Source organism: Alnus glutinosa, chromosome 14 (assembly GCF_958979055.1).
Source record: "Alnus glutinosa chromosome 14, dhAlnGlut1.1, whole genome shotgun sequence".
Classification (NCBI taxonomy): Eukaryota; Viridiplantae; Streptophyta; class Magnoliopsida; order Fagales; family Betulaceae; genus Alnus; species Alnus glutinosa.
Window position 1 is genome coordinate 9,742,324 of NC_084899.1, and position 21,849 is coordinate 9,764,172.

A 21,849-nucleotide genomic window follows, 5' to 3' on the forward strand; every position below is an offset into this window, starting at 1 on the left:
TAGGATTTTTATTTCAAAGTTGGACGCCTCAACCCTACTAGTCACCCTAAATCTCCTATAAATTGAACCGTACGAACCTTGGGCCCCTATTTTCTTTTTCCTTTAGTTCTAAAAATCCGAGAGAGAGAGAGAGAGAGAGAGAGAGAGGTTGGAAAGAGAAGGTATTTATTCTTCAAAGAAAGTAACTTTCTTAGCCTAACCTTGTTTTTAGTAGTATTTTTAGACTATCATCTTGTTGTCTAGGTGTTGTTTAGTCTCATTTATGTAGCGTAGTATCTAAGTTGGTTTTGAACATCTGGGTTGATCATCTTACTTGTATGTTGGATATTTTATGAGTATTTTATATTTGAGGATAAGGCATTGTAGTCATGATGGATTGGTGTAAATAAACCTCTTAGAGAGCTTAATAAAGACCCATTAGGTTGCGTTAAGGTTTTAAAACAAGATTAACAATGGGTTAACCATTTAATGTTGTTTAACGTATTTTGTTATGCATGAAGGTGTTCTAGGATAGTGTTGAAAATTATAAAAGGCCCTAGAATATGTTAGATTAAGAATAGTTAGGACCTTTTTTGAAATAGAGCTTCTGCCAGTTTTACCAACGTTCGTTAGGGTTGTCAAATGATTGTCCGTGAACAATTGATACGATAACTGAACGTTCGACGACCAGCTAGAACGACCATTTTTCCCCTAGTATAGACGTAAGGGGATTTTCGTATAGATCAAGGATTGATGTGAGGTCTTTTCACAAATTTTGAGGTTGAGGAGTCTTTTGGAGTTTGTTTGGAGGAGCCATACAACCCAAGTGAGTAAAACTCACACAAATACTTGTTGTTTTAATTTCTTCATGACATGATTATTTTATATATTAAACATGCATGTTTACAAATCACATGAAATATAATTTAGAATGATGTGAAATCTATTTTTGGAAATAAGTAATGAATAATAAAATGATAAAATATATGAAGTTTGTACATGCATGCATGTAAAAGACAATGGATAATTGATCGTATGACATGGTACATCGTGTAATAGGATAACGATCATGGGCTATTATTATACAAGTTGGTCCTATGGTCAAAGAGATTTACTTGATATTTGACCTTGAATCCAATGGTTAGTTTTGACCCATGCACCATTTTTACAAATGTGGTTAACAGGACAACTTTGCTTGTAGTATGGGCCACCCAAGGTCGTTCTCGGTTGGGCTGCTAGTAAATGACGTGATGCGGCAATTTTCCAAGGCACATATATTGCACTATAGATCTCTCGGGATAGCATCAACCTTACCAAGAAGGGGTTAGATAAACCATATGAAGTTAAACTATGATATGATTCACTTCTAATGACATGCATTATATCTATATTGAATTCATGATATTCTCGTAAAATGATGGATTGCAACTTTACATTTTTACTATGAACCATTTTATAAACAATTGAGTTCACTATATGATAACATGTTTCTCCTTATGTATTTATACTCACTAAGTCTGTGGACTTACACTTGTATCATTTCAACGTGTAAAAAACGTGTTGTTTTATAGCTACTTAGTTAGATGATGGATTCCTCGAGGCGATATTGTTCTTTTGGAGGACATAGTCATGATGATCTTTAAAGAGATAGACCTTGAGTGGCTGAAGGAGACGTGGAACAGTGACAATGATATGCGTCATGACATGACCGAGATAATTCCCCTACTTTACCTTCTTAAGTGTAGACCTTTGATGTTTATTAATTAATTGACTTCTCGACTTGGGTTTGTAATATTTCCTATTATGTTTTGATGACTAATCCTTGACCATAACATTTAGCGATATTGTTGAAACATTTGATATTATCTACGTTATGATGCTTTATATTTGCTATGATCATTTGATTATTGTGGGTATAATTATTAACTATCTTTGTATGACAAAATGACAAGTCTTCCGCTTAGGGGTGTACAATCAGTTGTGGTTGCGGTTAATTGGTCATAACCGCAACCAGGATACTCGGTTATTCCCATTTCAATAACCGCAACCACAACCGGTCTAGTTGCAGATTTTACCAACCACCGGTTATCCGGTTATTAACCGGATAACCGGTTTTCATATATTGTTGAATCTTTTCAATTTTTTTTTTAATCCAATATTTGGCCATTCAGTATTCAATGCTAAATACTAAATAGTAAATACTACTATCATCATAGAGCACCACAGATGCATGGCTAAATCATTTAGTTAAAAAAATGGCCAAGCCAAAGTGATCCAAGGGTGAGTTTAAAGTTTAAAGACATCATATCAAGACACAAGCTTAGTCACATGCTAGTGGCTTTGTAGCCCAGTGGTTCTCCCTTTAAATGGGGGAATGCCAGTGCTCAACATCATCAAATATGTAGGAAAATTCTGGAATTTAGAGGAGGATTAATCACATAGTGTAGCCGTAATGAAATCACATCATCCAACCCTTGGAATCATTTATGCAAAAAGGCATTATATGCAAGCATGAATTCTATCGCAATAAAGGTGACCTAGACCATTATTCATCCAACATAAACGAAATTGTTTAAATGGAAGAGAAGGGGAAAAAACATACAAATAATTTTTTTTTGGATATGGAGCACTATAATGAACCAATAAGTCATTAACTGTAACTGTAAATAAATATATCAGGCAGATAGATTATTAATATGAACATTTGGACTAAATAACAGGAAACACACCTTAATATGATTGCCATTTGTAATATATATATATAAAATAAAAACCAATTACCATTTACCTTATTATTAACCGATTTTCTAAAATGCTATAACCGGTAACCACAACCGGGTACCCGATTATCCGGTTGCGGTTATTTCTAATCTTTCAGTTTTCTTGTTAGCGGTTGTTGGCTATTATTAGCGGTTACAGGTTATTTCCAGTTAATAACCACTCTACTTGTATGCCCCTACTTCCGCTGCACGCTCTCTTTGGAGAGTGTGAAATCCCTTAGTCTTATCCTTTGTGAAATGAGATTGGGAGGTGAACCATGAAATTATTACCTGTTAAGTAATTTTTCGAGCATTACAGGTGATACCCTTAGTGCTGATCGACAAAGAAGAAAGTTCTTGGTGAGAGTGAAATGACTTTCAATTCAAGTGGGGAGTGAATGAAAGTTGATATCGAAATCCTAAGCTCAAAACCCACATTTTTCGATCCTTCAAACCACAATCACCTGATTAAAGAGGGCCAAGGGAGGAGACAAGATTTGATGAGTGTGAACGGGAGAACCAATTGCAAGAGACCCATATAGATGGATGCATGACGGAAAAGCCCATAGTCAACATAGAGAGGATGTAAAAAGATAATGAATGAGAAGCAGTGCATAGTAGGGACATTCATAAATTTGCATTGATGATTTGATAAATGTATTTATGAGATTGAGATTGAGATTGATGTTTCTGAATAGCTTCTTGCTTACATGTATGTGTTTCACTCACGGGGTGTGAAATGAATGTATATGTGTGTAGTTGAGTTATATGATGTAATGGATGAACAAAGACAAATTAAGAAATATTTCTATATTTTGAAATGCTCTACAGTGTTTTTTTTCATGGGTTACAGATTTATGTGATAAACTTTACATTTAATTGAGAAAAACCTGTTGTAGCCAATGTTATAAACTCTTTGAAATATATATAATATAAAAATGGCTCATTGACAAAACAAGTGTCTATTATATTTACTGAGACAATGGACTCACATGTTCACCTATGTTATTGTGGTAACCCTACAATCGCATAGATATTGTGGTTACGGGTGATGAAAATGAAGAGGATGACCGAGTAGCTATGTACTTATGTTGTTATGGAAGCAACTAGCTGCCTTAGGTTTGTTGACTCGTTGAGCTAGTCTACCCATTATGTTTGTTGTAGCTAAACAGTTATAAAGTATTTTGTATTGTGCCGCTCGTGGCACATATCTTTAGCAGGTGTATTTTGAGTTGTAAATTACAATGTAAACTTTTATTAATGTAGATGTCTGATGTTAATTAAATCTGTGTATTATGTGTCTGAGGTTTAAATGTTATAAAAGTTATTTCACTGTGACATTATGATCTCTAATATATATATATATATATATGAGCCGGGTCGTTATAGATTATTTATAATTAAATAATTTAGGGGCGCTACAACTTATCTCTTAATTTTTTTGTTAAGGCGTTCTTAATCATAATTTAGAACGGGGTATATTTTGAACATATGATGTAAATAGTTATAGATACAGGAATGGATGTTTTTGCTAAGAGCTTTGGTGCACTTTGTGCATGTTATACTTTCAATATATATCTACACACACACTTTTTGCTCAGAGCTCTAGTTTACTTTGTGAATGTTATACTTTCAATATATATCTACAAACACACGCACGCGCACACACACAAATTTATGTTGCGTATATACTGTTGAGGTGGCGTTATGGTTCACCCCTTGATGTTTTGTATGGTCTTTGAATTTGTGGCCTATAGCCTTTTGTAAATTGTTGTGGTTAGTAGTGATATAAGGAACTTTGGCTTTTACTTTGAAATGAATATTTTTTCCTTTGTATTTCTGCTGTTTGCCCTATATCCTATGCTTCCATTGTCATATTTTATTTCTTTGATTTAGTGGTTATGTTGTAGCCCTAAATTGTGGTTAGGAGTTGAGGGTGTGGCATAGGTGGTACCAAAGCAGATCAATGTTAGGACTAACCTGTGAAGGGTCAAAAACAATGGAAAAAACAAAAACAAAATAAAAAAAAAATTAAAAAAAAAAAAAAAAAAAAAAAACACTCTAGGTGATGACCTATCCTAAAGCATAAGGTCATAAATTTTTAGTTGGTTAGTTTCTTACAAAGAAAGTTTTTGCATGTGTTGTGAGTGATAGAGGAAAGTACAAAGTTTTTCTCTAAACTGGATTGGAGAAAATTCCTCCAACCCATTTTATTAAGATGGCATGTGTCTAAAATGTATGTTAGAATTACATGCTCTATTAAAAGTGCATGTGAGAATTAAAAATGTATGAGAGAATTACATGCATTTTTGCAGAGAGAAACGCTACACACACTTCTACTCTCACTCTCATACTCTATGACGTGGCTTTTTTAAAATCACCATTGAATTTTAGATATATCACTATTGAATTTTGATCAAATTGTGATTTTAAAAGCCATGTTTGGAAATTTGGAAGTGAGAGTTTGTGTAGCATTACTCTTTTGCAAAACCTTGAGGTACTACAACTTTTACTACGATTTCCTTACAAACTGATGTGACAGCCTACGATTGGTGAAATTATTAAGAGTATATGTGGTTGATAATTCAACGCTAATTAATTTAGTTAAGAAGTCAGATTTTTTGTTGAATCATTTTACCAATTATAGACTGTCATGTCAATTTATAAATAAATTTGTAATAAAAGGTATAGCATCCCTCACATCACTCTATTTATATATTCAAATGAAGTGTTTAATGTTAGAAATGAGTGGCATTCGATGATGAGTGATGTGGAAAGTAGTAGGTCTTCAAATTTATATTTTGGAAAATTAGAGATACCTCTTTCAAACTATCAGGCAATTTGCAATTATCCCCAAATTATCAATTGAAACAATGTTTCCCCCTCCCCCAAATTATATATAAAAAATGGCAATGTCCTCCCTCCCTTCCGTTCTAAAAACGATAAAATATCTTTAATAAAAATAAAATAAAAATAAAATTTTTTTTTTTAATAAAATGGTGGGTCCTCATACAAGACCCACATCCACCGTTAGTTGCTTTTTTAAAAAAAAAAAAAAAATTATAAGAATACTTTTGTCTTTTTAAAAAAAAAAAAAATTAAGACACTTTTATCTTTTACTGAATAAAGAGTAATTGCTATTTCTTTATAGTTTAAAAAAGATATTACTTCAATTAAAAGTTTGAGACATTACACATGGTACCACGATAGTTTGAGAAGTTTCTTTTTGAGGACGTCGAAAAATGAGAGCCAATAGGAGGACTCCAAACGGGGAAGGCCTTTGCAGAGGACCTCTTTTCACTTAATTTTTTTTTTTTTTTTTTTTTTTTAAAAAAAAAAAAAAGTCCCCTAAGGCTCACAGTATGCAATCATGCAAAAGTCATGACCCCATCGACAACTTGGGAGTGTTAAAGTACTATTCACAGGCGATGAGAAAGGTTTAAGTATTAATTAAATAATTAAATTTATTAGTTTAAATTTTTTTAAATAAATAATAATTTAATATGATATTAGAGAAAATGTCATGAGTTTGAATTTTATTTCTGTTATTTATCTTTTATTTCAATTAAATATTTTAAGATAAATTCATCTTTTTTTATTAACTTAAGTTTTTAGATAAATCAATAAATTAATTGGCAGAAGGGTCATCCTTTTAAGTGTATTATACTATTCCCCCATGTTACATACGGTCATTCTTCCTTTACTAAGTACTCCCATAAACCATAAAAGCTCGCCTGCCAAAGCATTGATGATGGTTTTGCCATAATGTAGTCTTTTTAACTTTACTCAAAATTATGAGTACCATGAAAAAAAAAAAAAAAGTGTAAAAATTATGTTTGGAAAGATGAATAAAATTGAATATATTGAAAATAAATATATTTTTTTAAAAAAAAAAATTGTAAAGGAAAAAAAAATTTCGGGTTTTCATTTTTTTTTTAAAAAAAAAATGTTTAATTGGGTTAAAAAAGTTTGATTTGGGTTGGAAAGAAGATGAATTGGAGCCAAACATGAATTCTGGAAAAAAGAGAAAAAAAAGTTTTTTTTTTTTTTTTTTTTTGGAAATGGAGAAAAAAGTTGAATTGGGTATGACACCCAAACAACCCATGATTTTAAACATGTATAAAACAATATAAAATGCTAAATAATAAAATCACTCTTAAAATTATGACTTAAGCAGCGATGAGTTTGCAATTAAACTTTGAAAAGTTTTATTAAAAGTAACAAAGTCCATTCGAATAAATCCAAGAAACCTAAAAATACTAATAAAAAATAAAAAATAAATTACAAATGTGGAACTCTCAGCAAAAAAAATAAAAAAATTACAAAATCATGAGGCAAACGAATTAAATTACAAATACAAACAATTTACTAAGTGTAAGAAACTATAAAAGAAGCGGGGGCAGTGAGGTGAAGATAGAAACTAACTAAAATGCAAATCCCTGCATCCCCCCATCTTGTCCCCATTGTGTTAAGATGTTAGAACTCGTCTCCTATAGCTTGAACCTTAAAGTAACAGGGAGCCTGCAGGACAAATTAACAGAGATTACACCCCAAGTAATTGATGATAATATTGAATTTCATTACATGATAAAAAGCAGTTAAGAAAGAAAACAAAAACAGTAATTAAAGATAATGTAACTAAATGAGCTCTCCAATAGATGCTTTAGGATAATTCACGGGAATGAGATAAACATTTAAGGGATAAATATACTCGTCTCCTTAAACTAACAATCATTTTTATTTATTTATTTATTTAATTTAGCCCCAGTTCTATCACTTTGTTGCAACTTAACCCCATCCATCAGTATTGACCGTTATGTTGGACAGAAAATCAAATTTAACCAAAATTTTTCGAAAATACTCTTATTTTGACTATTGAAAAACCAATATTACCCTTTGTAATTATTAATTAGTAGAAAAATAGTTGTAAGTTCAGGGGCTAAAGTATATTTATCCCAACAGTTAAAATATTATGATTGAAGTGAATCATAGAGATTCTAGAACTTCATATATGAAGCTTGAAGAAAGGCAAGAAAACTTTTTGTGATTTTAGGCTCTGACATGTTTCATTTAGACAACCACATGAATTGAGGGATCAATACTGACCATCTATTCATTGTGCCTCAGAATTAAATGCTTTTTTCTACGCACATGTGCATTAATATTATTGCACGTGAGCACATGATTCTCAGTTTTTCAGTATTTGAATTGCTCCACTAAGAGAAAATAACATAGAGCCATGAAAGAAGGAAGAAGAAGGAGAAAGGAACTATAACTCAAAAACAATATATTATAATTTCATGGTGAGACATTTTTATTGTGACAAAACATATGGCCAATGCTATGAGAATTTTGTGCATGACATAATTATGGGTTTTAGTTTTTTATAATGGTGCATAGCTAGTAAAAAAATCAAATTGTGCAACTTTTCGCATCATACAATCAGCAGAGATCTCATAATACATTCAAATTTTTAATTTAAATTAAGATAATGGTGTTAGTATGATCATCACGTACCTCAGTATGGTATCTTACATATTCCAGATCATGGAGAAGTAAAAGTGAGTCTTTCCACAGTTAACACTCTATAACCTATTGAACAAATGGAACTCATGCGTGCTCCAAGCATGATAAATTTTTGAAACTCGTCGTCGAAAAAATGGTTCCAGCCGAAATGATGGAATTTCACTCTGCCACTTTTTAGCTTCATACATCTCATTCCATGCCTGTACTATTTCATCAATTTTGAACCCAAGACCTGTCATGAGTAGATAATTTCTAAGCTACTTACAATGGTTAATTTCCAAAGCAGAATTTCAAATTAGCATATATGTATTACCTTTCAGTGCATTATTGTTTGAACAATGGTTCTTCACCATGACAGCTATATCCGTTGGAGAAGCTCCAGCAAGTTCAAACTTCTCAACAGCAACTTCCAAACACTCGTGCCATTCCACTAGTTCTAATTTGAATTCCACAATTGATCGCTCATAAAGGATAGTGCCCCATAAGATGCTTATCAGAGACCTCACGTTTACAGATTGCTCCACAGCTTCATGTGGTGATATATCTTTAAACAATCCTTCCAACCCCATCTTCCGCAACTGCGTTTTAGCATTCTTAGGTTTGGAAAGTTCACTTCGGCATTGCTCTTCTAATTCCTCCCAAAGCTGCGTTCCTTTCTCCATGTTGTCCTCAGCGTTGTTATATAGTTGTAGAACTTCTGTAGAAGGCCATGTTTCCAAATCAACATTGCAGCTAATTGCATAATGCCAAGAAAGTTTTGCTAGCTCAAATTGCTGCCGCGCTAGAGCTAGAAAGCCTTCATAGAAATCTTGTTTGATTTTCAATGCTTCTTCATATCTCATTCCTGCTTTTATGTATTCTTTTTGTGCCCAATCATATGCATCTTTGATCTGTTCAAGTATATATTCTTTTGAAGCATCTTCCGTGAAATACACCCTCTTCCTTGCCCTCGACATGTGAACATTTCCCCAATTGAACAATGCTAAAGCTGCCATCTCTTGGAACTTCTCTCCTGCTATATTGAAAAGGTCTTGTGCTTCTTCACTTGTAAATGCCTCCTCCATAGCCTCAGAATAGAGCTTCATTCCAACTTCATGAAGATCCAAGTATTTGTCAGATTCAAATCCAACATGGTTCTTGAACAGATGAGAAAATAGGATTATCCAGTCTTCAATGCAAGATGATACCTTTAATTCCTTGCTTTTTACTACATCACCATTCACAACTATATTACTATGTTTAACATTAAGATTCTTCACTCCAGTCTTATTTAGTCTCTCCAAAAATGGATCCTGCTTAGGATTAACTTCAACTATGTACAACCGGAAAGAACCCTGCATTTCTGCTGATGCTTCAGCCCACCTTAGTTCTTCATTAGTAGTAATTGTAACCAAATCATCTTCTTGGTCCCTGTATTTTATAAAAACTGCTCTCGAGCTTGAAAACCGATCAAGGACAACCTCCCTAAGTTGAAGGAGGCTGCAATTAACTGGCAATTGAGCCCACCTTATGTCTTCCCCAAACACCAATTTCACAGTTTTCATAGGCATTTCTTCCTTTATCCTACTAATTTTCTCTTCCACAACCACCTTAACCTCAGCCTTCTTCTCCTCCACTTTGTTGGTCTTCTTCTTCCGTGTCTTCACTTTCACTAATTTTGATTGACGTGAAGCAGATGGGGTTTCAACATAATCTGAAGGTAACTCAATTACCATATCATTTACCTTTAATCCTTTCTTCTCAAGTGCCTGCTTTACCCTTTGTTCAATCTCTGATGCCATGGGATTATTGGGCTCTATGTTCAATACAGTACTAACATCTCTTAAAGCCAAATCTAGCCTGTTCAAAGCCTCATAACACCTTGCCCTCTTCAACAGTGCTTTATTGTACTTAGGTGTGACTTCAAGAGCCAAATTGCACTCGTGGATTGCCCTAGGGTACTCATTCACACCCATCTGCATATAGCAAGCAGCCATGTTGCTCCGAAGATAGGATACATCTATATGATTTCTAGGAAGCAATTTGAGGGCTTTCTCATATTTCAACATAGCTCCTTCATGGTCCCTCTTCTGAAACAACTTGTTTCCCTCCTCTTTCAATCCTTGAGACGTAGAAATGAAAACAGCTGTATCCTTATCATAGCATTTTGGACTATTCTCCCCAATTTTGCTTTGCTTTGGATTAGCATCAGATGATGTTTCTCCTGCCTGTTTCTTTTCTTTTCCCCTTTGCTTCCCCATTGCAAATCCAACAATCTTGAGTATAAAAGCTCCAACCCAGGAGAAACGGGCAAAAAAAAAAAAAACTATATTATTTTACTCGAAACTAGAACAATAGGAGTCCAATCCAAATAACACACGGAAATCAAAGACTACCTACGTATTGAAACCAAGTTTTTACAAAAGATAACCAATCAAAATCCAACCGCCAATTCTACATAGAACCTCCACCAAGTGAAAAAAGAATTGTGGAAAGTACATCAAGATTAACTTGAAAAAATCAGATCCTCAAAATACAATTCTATAATTGATTACAAATAAGAATGTCAAAACCAATGTCTTATACAACATAACCCATCAAAACCCAGAGCCGAATTCCATACAGAACCTCCAATTGGGCGTATCGACTGCTACAAAAGAAGTTCAAAACTGGGAGTCTTTCTTTTCAGGCTCAAATGGGTTTGTTCTCTTTTTATTTTATTTATTTATTTTTTTAATCACAGAAATGAAATGAACACACCAGAATTAACAAATCCCAATTCAGAGAGATACAACACCACCTAAATTTAGCTCAGAAATACCCCTTTTCCAAACCAGAATTCTAGCTTCTTTTTATTTATTCTAAAAGAATAATAGAATCTGGTGAGAAAGACTTATCTGGGAAATGAATTCTTCTGAAGAAGCTTCAAACTTTTCGGGAAACTTCTGGCAAGAAACTAGGAGAAAGTTTGTGGGAAAATGGGATATGTGAGAAATGGAAGGAAAACCGACCAATGTTCATTGGCTCTTTTGTAATGTGTAAGAAATTCACAAGCTTGACATAAATGCTACGAAAATCTAGCACCGCAAAACTCTGACTTTTTTTTATTTATTTTTATTTTATTTTAACATTGTGATGTATTTTCATTTTATTTTCAGCTTGGATAAAGGAAATACAGTGGGCCTTGCATTTTCGTGAATTCCAAGTTTCTTGGGAAGTTTTATGGAATGCAAAAAACAGCAGTTAAATTAAATTATTACGGACGCAGCTAGGATAGTAAATGGGAAAAGTATCCTTTTGGTAAGAGCCGTTACATGGTTAAGATTTTGTTTTATTGTATTTATTATTTAGTTGTGTATATGTTGTTATCTTATTTTAAAAAATTAAATTATGTGGTATCATACATACTGTTAGATATATAAAACTAAGGGGTAATTACCTTTTTCCCCTATGAACTATCAAAAAATGCGCAATGCCCCCATGAACTACCAATTCGACCAAAATAGAGCATTCAACTACCAAAGACAATTATTTTCCTCCCTTCCGTCAGTCAAAGGGTTAAAACAAACGGTCAACGGGTCATGTGCCGTTTTATATGGGGGCATGTTGGAAGATGATGGTAGTTCATGGGGGAAAAGAGGAAGATGGTGGTAGTTCATAGGGGAAAAAGAGGAAGAAAATGAGGGTAAAATGGCGTGTGACTGACGGAATGGGGGAAAATGGTTATCTTTGGTAGTTGAATGCTCTATTTTGGTCGAGTTGGTAGTTCATGGGGGCATCGCGCATTTTTTGGTAGTTCATGGAGGGAAAAGGTAATTACCCCTAAAACTAAATTTGATCACGAAATAATTTCTCTCCATGTGTCTTGAAATGAAGAAAATCTTTGTTCATCGTAAATGAACTAAACCGTTAATAAGTAATTTGAACTAATTCAAATATACTTGACTTGAATTCAATTCGTTTGTTAAATGAATTAAACTTGAATAAAAATTTAGTATCATTTATTAAAAAAAAACATTTAAAAACTTATATAAATTTATTTTTATAATATCATTTTAACATTGTAATAAGAACATCTTAAGTATTTAAAAAAATAAAGGAAATTATATTCCTAATGTAATAAATATAACTTGAAACTTGAATTACTGTGATTGTAAGTCTTTATAAAAATATGCATGTATATATATATACACACACACACACACACAATATAAAACATACATATAATTTACTTATTGAACTACTTAAGCTATTGGTAAAGTTATAAAATATAATATAGATAGCTCATTTTGCGACAAAAAAAAAAAAAAAGAGTAATAAGTTATCTACTTAACTCAAATAATAAAATTTTAACAAAAATTACATAAATAATGATTAGTATGTGTGATGTCCCACATCACCTGGGAATGAGGATGTGCTTATATGTATCAACGCATCCTTCATAACACAACGCGTTTTAAAGTTGTGATGACCATGAACCTATCAGAACTCCGCAGTTAAACGTGCTTCTACCAGAATAGTACCAGGATGAGTGACCTCCTGGGAAGTCTAGTTCGAGGAAGCCGAAAGCGAACAATATTATGTCATTGAGAGTGGGTCATTACAAATGATATCAGAGTCATTGCCCAGTTTGAGATGGGGGAGCGTGCAGAAGCCCATGAGAGTCGCCAGCAGGCACTTGTTGGAACACCAAGAATTGGGTGATCCCATGAGGGTTGTCAGCTGGGACACTAGGTCCCAAGAGGAAGCGATTGTGATGTCCCACATCGCTTGGGAATGAGGATGTACTTATATGTATCAACGCATCATTCATGACATAACGTGTTTTAAAGTCATGATGACTATGAACTTATTAGAAATCCGTAGTTAAGCGTGCTTTTGCGAGAGTAGTACCGTGATGGGTGACTTCCTGAAAAGTTTGGTTCGAGGAAACCAAAAGCGGACAGTATTGTGTCATTGAGAGTGGGCCGTTACAATATGGAATTATGAAACATAAATAATGATAATATTTACTTTATATAAAGAATGAATAAGCTAATTGAACAACTTATGAACAAGTTTGAGTTCGCTCGAAAAATAAATTAATTGAGTTTGAACAAATTATCTAGGTTGGTAATAAGTTCAAGTTCGACTCGTGTTTGAAATAAAATTAAATAAATCATGTTTAAAATTTCAATACTTAGCTAAATTACAACCCAACACACAATTATCTATATGCATCCTTTAGTTGGTTAGCACTTTTCTTTTTCTCTTTTTTTTTTTCTTCTTCTTTCTTCTTCTTTGTTTTTGCTTTTTTTGTTTTTTTGTTTTTTTTGTTTTTTTTGTTTTTGTTTTTTTGTGTGTGTGTGTAACTTAGCTAGCCTTATTTAATATTCACTTGAATTTTTCAACAAATTCGCAATACTCCATGATTAACTGAAAAATAGTATTCATTAAGCCTTGTTGTGTGTCATTGTAGTACTGTATATTCACACTAATTCGTATGAAGAGGAAGAATACTTATATGGCGCTCAAGATCGATATGAGTAAAGCATATGACAGAGTTGAATGGAACTTCCTGGCAGCAATAATGAAGAGAATGGGATTTGCAGAGCGGTGGGTGGGATTAATTATAGCTTGTATAAAAATTGTTAGCTATTCTGTGCTTATCAATGATCAACCTCACGGAAAAAATCATTTTAACAAGAGGCAAGGTGATCCCATATCTCCCTACCTTTTTATTTTATGTGATGAAGGTTTGAGCTCTGTAATCCAAAAAGTAAAAGAAAAAAGGTTGTTGTCAGCTGGTCTCTCTGACAAGAGGGGGAACAACACTTAGCCACCTATTTTTTTGCGAACGATAGCATGTTCTTTTGCAAAGCAAATGGTGTGGAATGGAGAAAAATTTAGAAGTTGTTAGCAATTTATGATAAAGCATCACGATGAAAGCTAAATATGGAGAAGACGTCTATTTTTTTCAGCAAGCATACCAAAAGGGAAGTAAAGGAATATATTCTTACTCAAGCAGGAGTACAGGCATCTACAAACCATGAAAAATATTTAGGTATGTCGGCTATAGTGGGGAAGTAAAAAATTCATGCATTCAAGGGGATAAAAGAGTGAATATGGGAATGAATCAATGAATGGAATGAGAAATTCCTATCGCAAGCAGGAAAAGAGATACCTATCAAGGCAGTAATCCAAGCTTTCCCAACTTATAATATGAGTGTTTTTATGTTTCCTAAAGCTTTGTGTCAGGAAATTAATTATTTGATACTCTGATTTTGGTGGGGATGAAAGGAAAATAAATCAAAAATTGCTTGAATGAGTCGGGAGAAGTTGGGGCGTTCAAAATCTATGGGTGGCATGGCCTTTAGAGAACTGAAATGTTTTAATGAAGCTCTTTTGGCTAAGCAAGAGTGGCGTTTGGTCCGACAGCTAGACTCTCTAGTGACACAGATAATTAAAGAGAATTATAACCCATAGGAGAATTTTCTGGAATCAATCTTGAGAAATAGGCCATCTTATGCTTGGAGAAGTATTTGGCAGGCAAAGGATCTCTAGAAGGCAGGGCTGGTATGGCGTGTGGGTGATGGATCCAAAATAAAAATTTGGGAGGATAAATGGCTTCCAAATTTGCTTTCTTTTGCTATGCAATTTGTTGGGGATAAAATTAACCCCGAAGACACGTAGATTCTAATATGGAAACATCTCGGTGTTATATCTCAGAGTTACATCTCGGACATTTGTTACGACCCAGCAAAGGAAGATCGTCTAGGTATAATGATGTCTCGGGCTTATCAAACCCAGTGACGGTATGAAATATCCCAAGATCTCCTAATCTAGTCGGAGCGAACATATCTCGGATATTTATACCTCGGAGATTTAACAGAAACTACAAGACCATACAGGAAGTTTGAGTTACAACCCGAAATAGAAGATTGCCTCGGAGTAATAACACCTCGGTGTGATAACACCTCGGATAATATCATCTCGGCATAAGAACATCTCGGATCTCCCACAATCCTGTTATGGTGCGGCAATATCCCTAGATCTCCTAGTTGGAGCGAACATGTCTCGGGTATTATCACCTCGGGGGTTGGTCGAAGTGCACCGCAGTAGTCTTAGAATTTGACAAGGCCAGTATCCCAGAAGATCGGGGATAAGCCTCCATTCCATAATTAATGGGACAAGGTAGATAATGACACGGAATTAAAAAGGTATGAATACAATCCAATTTGAACTCTGCAGCCTCATTCGAATTCCTTGAAGGTAAGGACAGGGTTCAAACAGAATAGGACTCAAACTCCTAATCCAACTGGGCTTCAAGGATTCTAATAAGACTATAACTACCGGCCTATGAATAAGACCACCGCACTAGGTATGAAGGTACATGAATTCTCTGAGCTCTTGAGATTAAAAACACTCTTCAGAAAATTGATTTGAACTGACTTAGGCATCGGAGTGGGCGTAGTCGGCACCTCCGACGAGTTGTTTGTTCTTTTGCAGGATTGAGGTTGTAGATCAGAACTCAGTAGCGAATCACTAGGCGACACGTCACCATACCAGAAACTGTATCAACACAATTGCTTGTTCAAAGATTAGAGAGGGAGGCACGAGTAAAGGAGTTTATTGATGAAGTCACAGGGTGATGGAATGTGCCTCTAGCAATGGAGATCTTTAACAAGGAGGAGGGAAAAATATTTGTAGTATGCCCATTAGCTCTAATGGACATGAAAATAGCTTAGTGTGCACATTTATTTTTTTAATTAAAGTAAGCATTATCATTCCTAATTTGTATCAACTCTTGCATATTATGTTTAATTTTGGAATTTTGTTCAATTACTAATCTTGAGCTTAAATGAATATTAATGCAAATAATTTTGTTTTTGTTAAAAAAGAAAAGAAAGAAAGAAAAAAGAAACATATGAGACATCTCATACATCACATGGGAGCAAACAACAAGTCTTTTTGGAGACAATTTGTACACTTTTTTTTTTTTTTTTTTTTGGGGAGGAGGGGGGGGGGGGTCTTCAAGAAAGTGTTTTAAATGCATGTCAGATAAATGACAAAATGTGAAGATGGGTTGAACACAAAGGAACAAAATTCCTTTTACAACTCTATTTTACTTGTTAATTTAATCGCTTCATTGCTCCACTTCTTAGTGGAAAAATAACATTCAACTTTTATTTTTTTTTGTTTGATAATAGAAATTTTACTCAAGCGTCTACCATTCCCTGTGAATCGACCTAGGTCTTACTGAGAATTTTATTACTTGCGATAGCTTGCACTTAAATTTTGCAATCTTTTTGACGTAGCTGGACATACTGACAAATTAATTTGGGGTGGCTTGTTGCACATAAAGTTTTCTGTGAAAAGTGCATACCATACAACAGCCTTCTTGGGAAGCTAATGGTTTGTTTGGGTATTGAATTTTTAGAATTAGAATTGAATTCTTATTCTAATTGCGAATTTCGAGGCAAAAAGTTGTGTTTAGGTGTTGAATTTTTAGATTAGAAAATATTATTTTTAATGGTAAGAAATGATTGGAAGTTTGAAAAGTTGTGTATAATGATTGGTATTGTGAAAAGTTATGTGAAATAATGATTTAAATAATAATTATTTAATTAAAAAATAAATAATTTTTCTTTTTAAAAGAAAAAAAAATTAAAATTAAAATTAAAATTAAAAAAAAAAATAGAAGCAAGGGGTGGCCGCGCGGCCACCCCCAGTGGTCGGGGATGGCCGCGCAGCCACCCCCAGTGGTCGGGGAGGCCGGGCGGCCACCCCCAATTGTCGGGGGAGGTCGCGCGGCCACCCCCAGTGGTCGGGGGAGGCCGCGCGGCCTTCCCCAAGTGGTTGGGGGTGGCGCGCTGCCACCCCCGGCAACCTCAGGGGGTGGCGCGAGGCCAACCCCTAGATTTAAAGGTGGCCGCGCGGCCACCCCCAGTTGTCGGGGGAGGCCGCGCGGCCACCCCTAGTGGTCGGGGGAGGCCGCGCGGCCTTCCCCAAGTGGTTGGGGGTGGCGCGCTTAGGGGTGGGCGTCGGTTCGGTAGGCGGTTAAGTCGGTTAATTCGGTCGGTTAACCGATTTTTGTCGGAATGTAGTCGGTGAATTTATTTCGGTTAAGTCGGTTAAGTGGTTAATAGGCGGTCGGTTAAGTCGGTAAGGCGGTTAATAGGCGGTCGGTTAACTCGGTTAAATCAGTTAACATTCGGTTAAAGTGGGTAATGAAACGACGTCGTTTTGATTTTTTTAAAGGAAAAAAAAAATCATACGTTTCATTCTAACTAAAACGACGTCGTTTCGTTTTATATCGGTTCGGTTAATCGGTCGGAATAGCATTCGGTTCGGTTCGGTTCGGTTCGGTTCCCGCTTAAAAGGCGGTTCGGTTCGGTTCGGTTCGGCTGCCGCTTAAAAGGCGGTTCGGTTCAGTTCGGCTGCCGATCCGGCTTTTGGAATAAAATTTTATACCGACTACTGAATCGAAATTAGTCGGTTAAAGTCGGTAGGCGGTCGATGGCGGTTCGGTTCGGTTCGGTAAGCGGTCGGTAGGCGGTAGGCGGATAATTTGCCCACCCCTAGGCGCGCTACCACCCCCGGCAACCTCAGGGGGTAGCGCGAGGCCAACCCCTAGATTTAAAGGTGGCCGCGCGGCCACCCCCGAGGTCGGGGGAGGCCGCGCGGCCACCCCAGTGGTCGGGGAAGGCCGCGCGGCCTTCCCCAAGTGTCGGGGGTGGCAGTGCGCCACCCCCTTTGGGTTGGCAGCCACCCTGCCTTTTTTTTAAAAAAAAAAAGTTATTATTTTTAAAAAAAAATTAAAAAAAAATTATTATTATTTTATTAAGTAAATGCGGGACCCACGCACTGTACGTGGGTCCCAGTCATCATTGAAGGTAGAATTGGATTCAGAGAAGAATAAGTTTTCTTCTCTGTATCCAAACCAACCATAAAGTACTTCTCTTTGACATTAAAATATTTGTTTTATTTTTTTTATTTTAATTTTCAAAACAAAAATATTAATAAATAACTTTACACAAAAAATACTCAAGACCGACTAGGCTTGATGAAGTTTGAAGCTTAAAACAATAATTTTAAATAAGACTATTTCTTATATTTAAAAGTTAATTAAATAATATTATTTAAATCTCTATATTATAATTTTTTTTTTAAAAAAAAAATAGTCTTCTCTTTTTATTAATTAAGTTTTTGTTTGGTTCTATTGTCAACTCTAAAATTTTCAAAATACAAAACTGTCACAGAGTGAGAATGCATACACTACAAAGTATTGAAAGTCGTACACGAGGACACACCGTTTGGCAACCCCCTTTCCCTCTCTTCTCTTTTTTTTTTTTTTTTTCACTTCTCTCCAAAAAAAGAAAAATCAACTTCAAAGCATTCGAATTTTTTTTTTTTTTTTTTTTTTTTTTCACTTTTTACATCATATCAACCATTTTTATTACTACTTAAATAAAAAAACCACTACAATACAAATTTTTTTCACTTTTCCATATAAATTTTTCTACTTTATATCACATCAATCACTTTTTACCATCACTCAAAAAAAAAAAAAAAAAAAATCCCTCATACTTGAGGGGAAAGGGTTGCCAAACAAGGCAAAAATGCACTTATAATTTACATTGGCTAATATTTATGATCCTATCTTGGTTAATACTTGTGGTAACTACATCCACCATTCTCAATCTTTCTTGTTTGAATCATTCAAGATTCATGATGATTCCAATTATGCTATTATTGTTGAAGCTTGGGATTCAACAGTTTTTGGCTCGGCCACTATATCCCTAAAAGAAAATTTGAAATTGACCAAATTGGATCTGAAAGATTGGAATTTTAATCATTTCGATAATATTCATGTTAAGCTCAAGTCTTTTCTGGCTGCCTTGGATTCTGTCCAAAAAGATCTTCCTTCACCAAAGTACAATGCTAAAGAAGAGAGCATTCAGGTTGCTCTCCAAGAAGAACTACTGTGGAAACTCAAGTCTAGGGAACTCTGGTTAACTTGTCAGGATCTAAACACTAAGTTCTTTCACAATTCTATGGTGGTTAAGCGCAAGTATAATTCAATCACTTGTATTAAACTGGATAATGGTTCATTTCTTTACAATAGAAAGATATTGGCTCGCATTTGGTTTCTTAATTTCGGAGTCTTTTTTGTTCTTCTAATCCTGTGTTTTGATCAAGTTCTGGATGAGCTATTCGAACCTACTATTTTTTATGCTGAAAATGAGATGTTGTGTAAGATCCTTGGAGAATCTGAAATTTACCTTGTAGTGGTTGACCTAGGTTGTGATAAGGCACCCGGAGCTAATAGTATGAATGGCCTATTCTATAAAACTTATTGGACATTGTTAAAGCAAATGTGATCAACTTTTTCCAATTCTTTTTTCAAAATGGTTTCCTCCTTAAAGCCTTAAACCACACTCAACTTTTCCTCATTCCCAAATCAGATAATCCAACAAAAATGAGTCATTTTCGTCTAATCAGTTTGACAAACTTCATTTATAAAATTATTTTCAAAATTTTGGCCAGCAAAATGAAATCTCTTTTGCACATAATCATTTCCTCAAACCAATTTGCTTTCCTTCGGGGTAGATCAATCTATGATAACTCTATCCTTGCCCATGAGATTTTTCATTTTATGAAAAAGATTTTAAGATCGACATGGAGAAAGTTTTCGATAGGATGGAATGGAGTTTTTTATTTTTTATTTTTTGCTTGGATCTTCACCTTGTTTGGTTTCAATAAAAAATTGATCCAGTTGGTCACCCAATATATCTCCACTGTCACGCCCCCGTTTTGGGATATAGGGGAAACGCGAACTTGAGTGCTAAAAATATTTTAAATGGAAGCATGCATTTACAACATCTAGATTTTAACTTTAATATTTAATAAATTCTGTCTATTAATAATTCTTTACAACGCCTTGAACTCCGAAGAAACTTACTATAAAAAGTAAACATCTAGTCGGTCCACAATGATCTATTGCTCTTAGCGAGGTATACGCCAATATCAAGAAATGACATCGTCTCACTGGGTCATCTGAAAGGGTTGGGGGAAAAAGGGGTGAGTTCGACAACTCAGTAAGGAAAATACAACACCAGGAAAATAAAACATGCTATAAACCTTTATGCCATAATCTTTAGTCATGCATAATGATAGATTTATTCTACTCACTGATAAGAATTAATTTCACATATGATGAATTGCATAATGTATATTGATGTGTGTTTTAAATAGTACTCGTAAGCGTACGAATCGTTTGCAATATAGTGTGTGCAAGTGCGAGGTCGAATCCACAGGGAAATGGTCAAATATTGTGTCTTGTTTAATCAACCTCATTTTAACCTAGTTCCAAAGGTTTGAGAATTGATTCAATAACAAAAGACTAAATAAAAGAGATGGAATGAAATATGCAAATTAAAATGAACTAAGGCTAAGGAATCCACCAAACCAAATCCAACAACTCACACTCTTGGTTTCCACTTGAACACCCAAAGAACATTAAGCTTAGGGTGTCATTCAAGTTTCTTAACCATAAACCCGAGAACCACTAAATGAATCCAACACTTAGACAAATCACAAAGAGTACCAGTTGAAATCAAAACATCCAATGTATCATTCAATCACAATAGATATCATCATTCAAACCGATAAAACAATGTATCCATCGGTTGAAACACATAAAATGTCCTATTGCCACCACTAACCACATTCATTGCAAAAGATAAAGCTTTAAATGAATGGAACTTGAACAACTAATATGATATATTATTAAATGTGCAAGTGGTACAGCAAGATTGTGAGTGTCATTAATGGAAAGGTTTCATCCTCAACCTTAGTTGAGGTTACAAGCCTTCCATGACTAAAAACGCCACAAGAGAATGATGAACAACCATGGAAATGAAAGAAAAGCTTTACAAAGAGAAGGTGTCTGAGAATAAAACTACTGAAATACACTACAAGATGCACGAAATTAAACCTATCTACTATTTTTCTGCTCTATTCTCCTCTCCCAATAATGAGGCATGGCTATGGCTTTTATATAAGTTTGAATATGATATGTGATTTTAGTGTGAGTATAAGTTGGAGATTAAAGTTATGCATATTGTTTAAGAAATGGTATGCTAGACTGTTTATGTTTTATAAGAAAGCATGTGTTAAAGCATGATTCGTGATATGAAATATATTGTTTTAAGGCAGGAGGCATAATCATATGAACAATTAACAGAATTTATGAACAAGTGAATGAGGAATATGATTAATGGCATATGAAATTTTTAATGATCCAATAAATTATTTTTATCTGTTTTCTTTTTAAATCTTTAACTGTGGTTTATCCCTTTATTGACTCTACACCGCCAATTCCCGTGAGCGGCACACGTTGGCTCTGTCCAAAGGACCTATAGACTCAGCCTATCGTCACAGAGAAGAGTCGCCGGGTTGGGGATCTTCCCTAGGTGAAGGTCAACCTCGGCCGGTAGCACACACCGTATTTTGGTATGCTTGCCATGCTACCTTATATGGTACCGATCTTAACTGTAGTAGTGCCTCAGAGTTAAACAATTACTGCACATGAACGTTTTCTGTAATACTGTAGGCTCTGCTA

General features: G+C 34.8%; 1 protein-coding gene across 1 annotated transcript; it reads right to left on the reverse strand.

The window, feature by feature from the left end:
- Window positions 1-6,922: 6,922 nt before the first annotated feature.
- Window positions 6,923-11,276, reverse strand: LOC133857746 (protein PHOX1). Its single transcript, XM_062293081.1, has 3 exons — window positions 8,578-11,276; window positions 8,256-8,496; window positions 6,923-7,259 (listed from the first exon to the last, which is right to left on the reverse strand). The coding sequence occupies exons 1-2, from the start codon at window positions 10,502-10,504 to the stop codon at window positions 8,324-8,326; spliced, it is 2,100 nt and encodes a 699-aa protein (XP_062149065.1). The 5' UTR covers window positions 10,505-11,276; the 3' UTR covers window positions 6,923-7,259; window positions 8,256-8,323.
- Window positions 11,277-21,849: the final 10,573 nt, after the last annotated feature.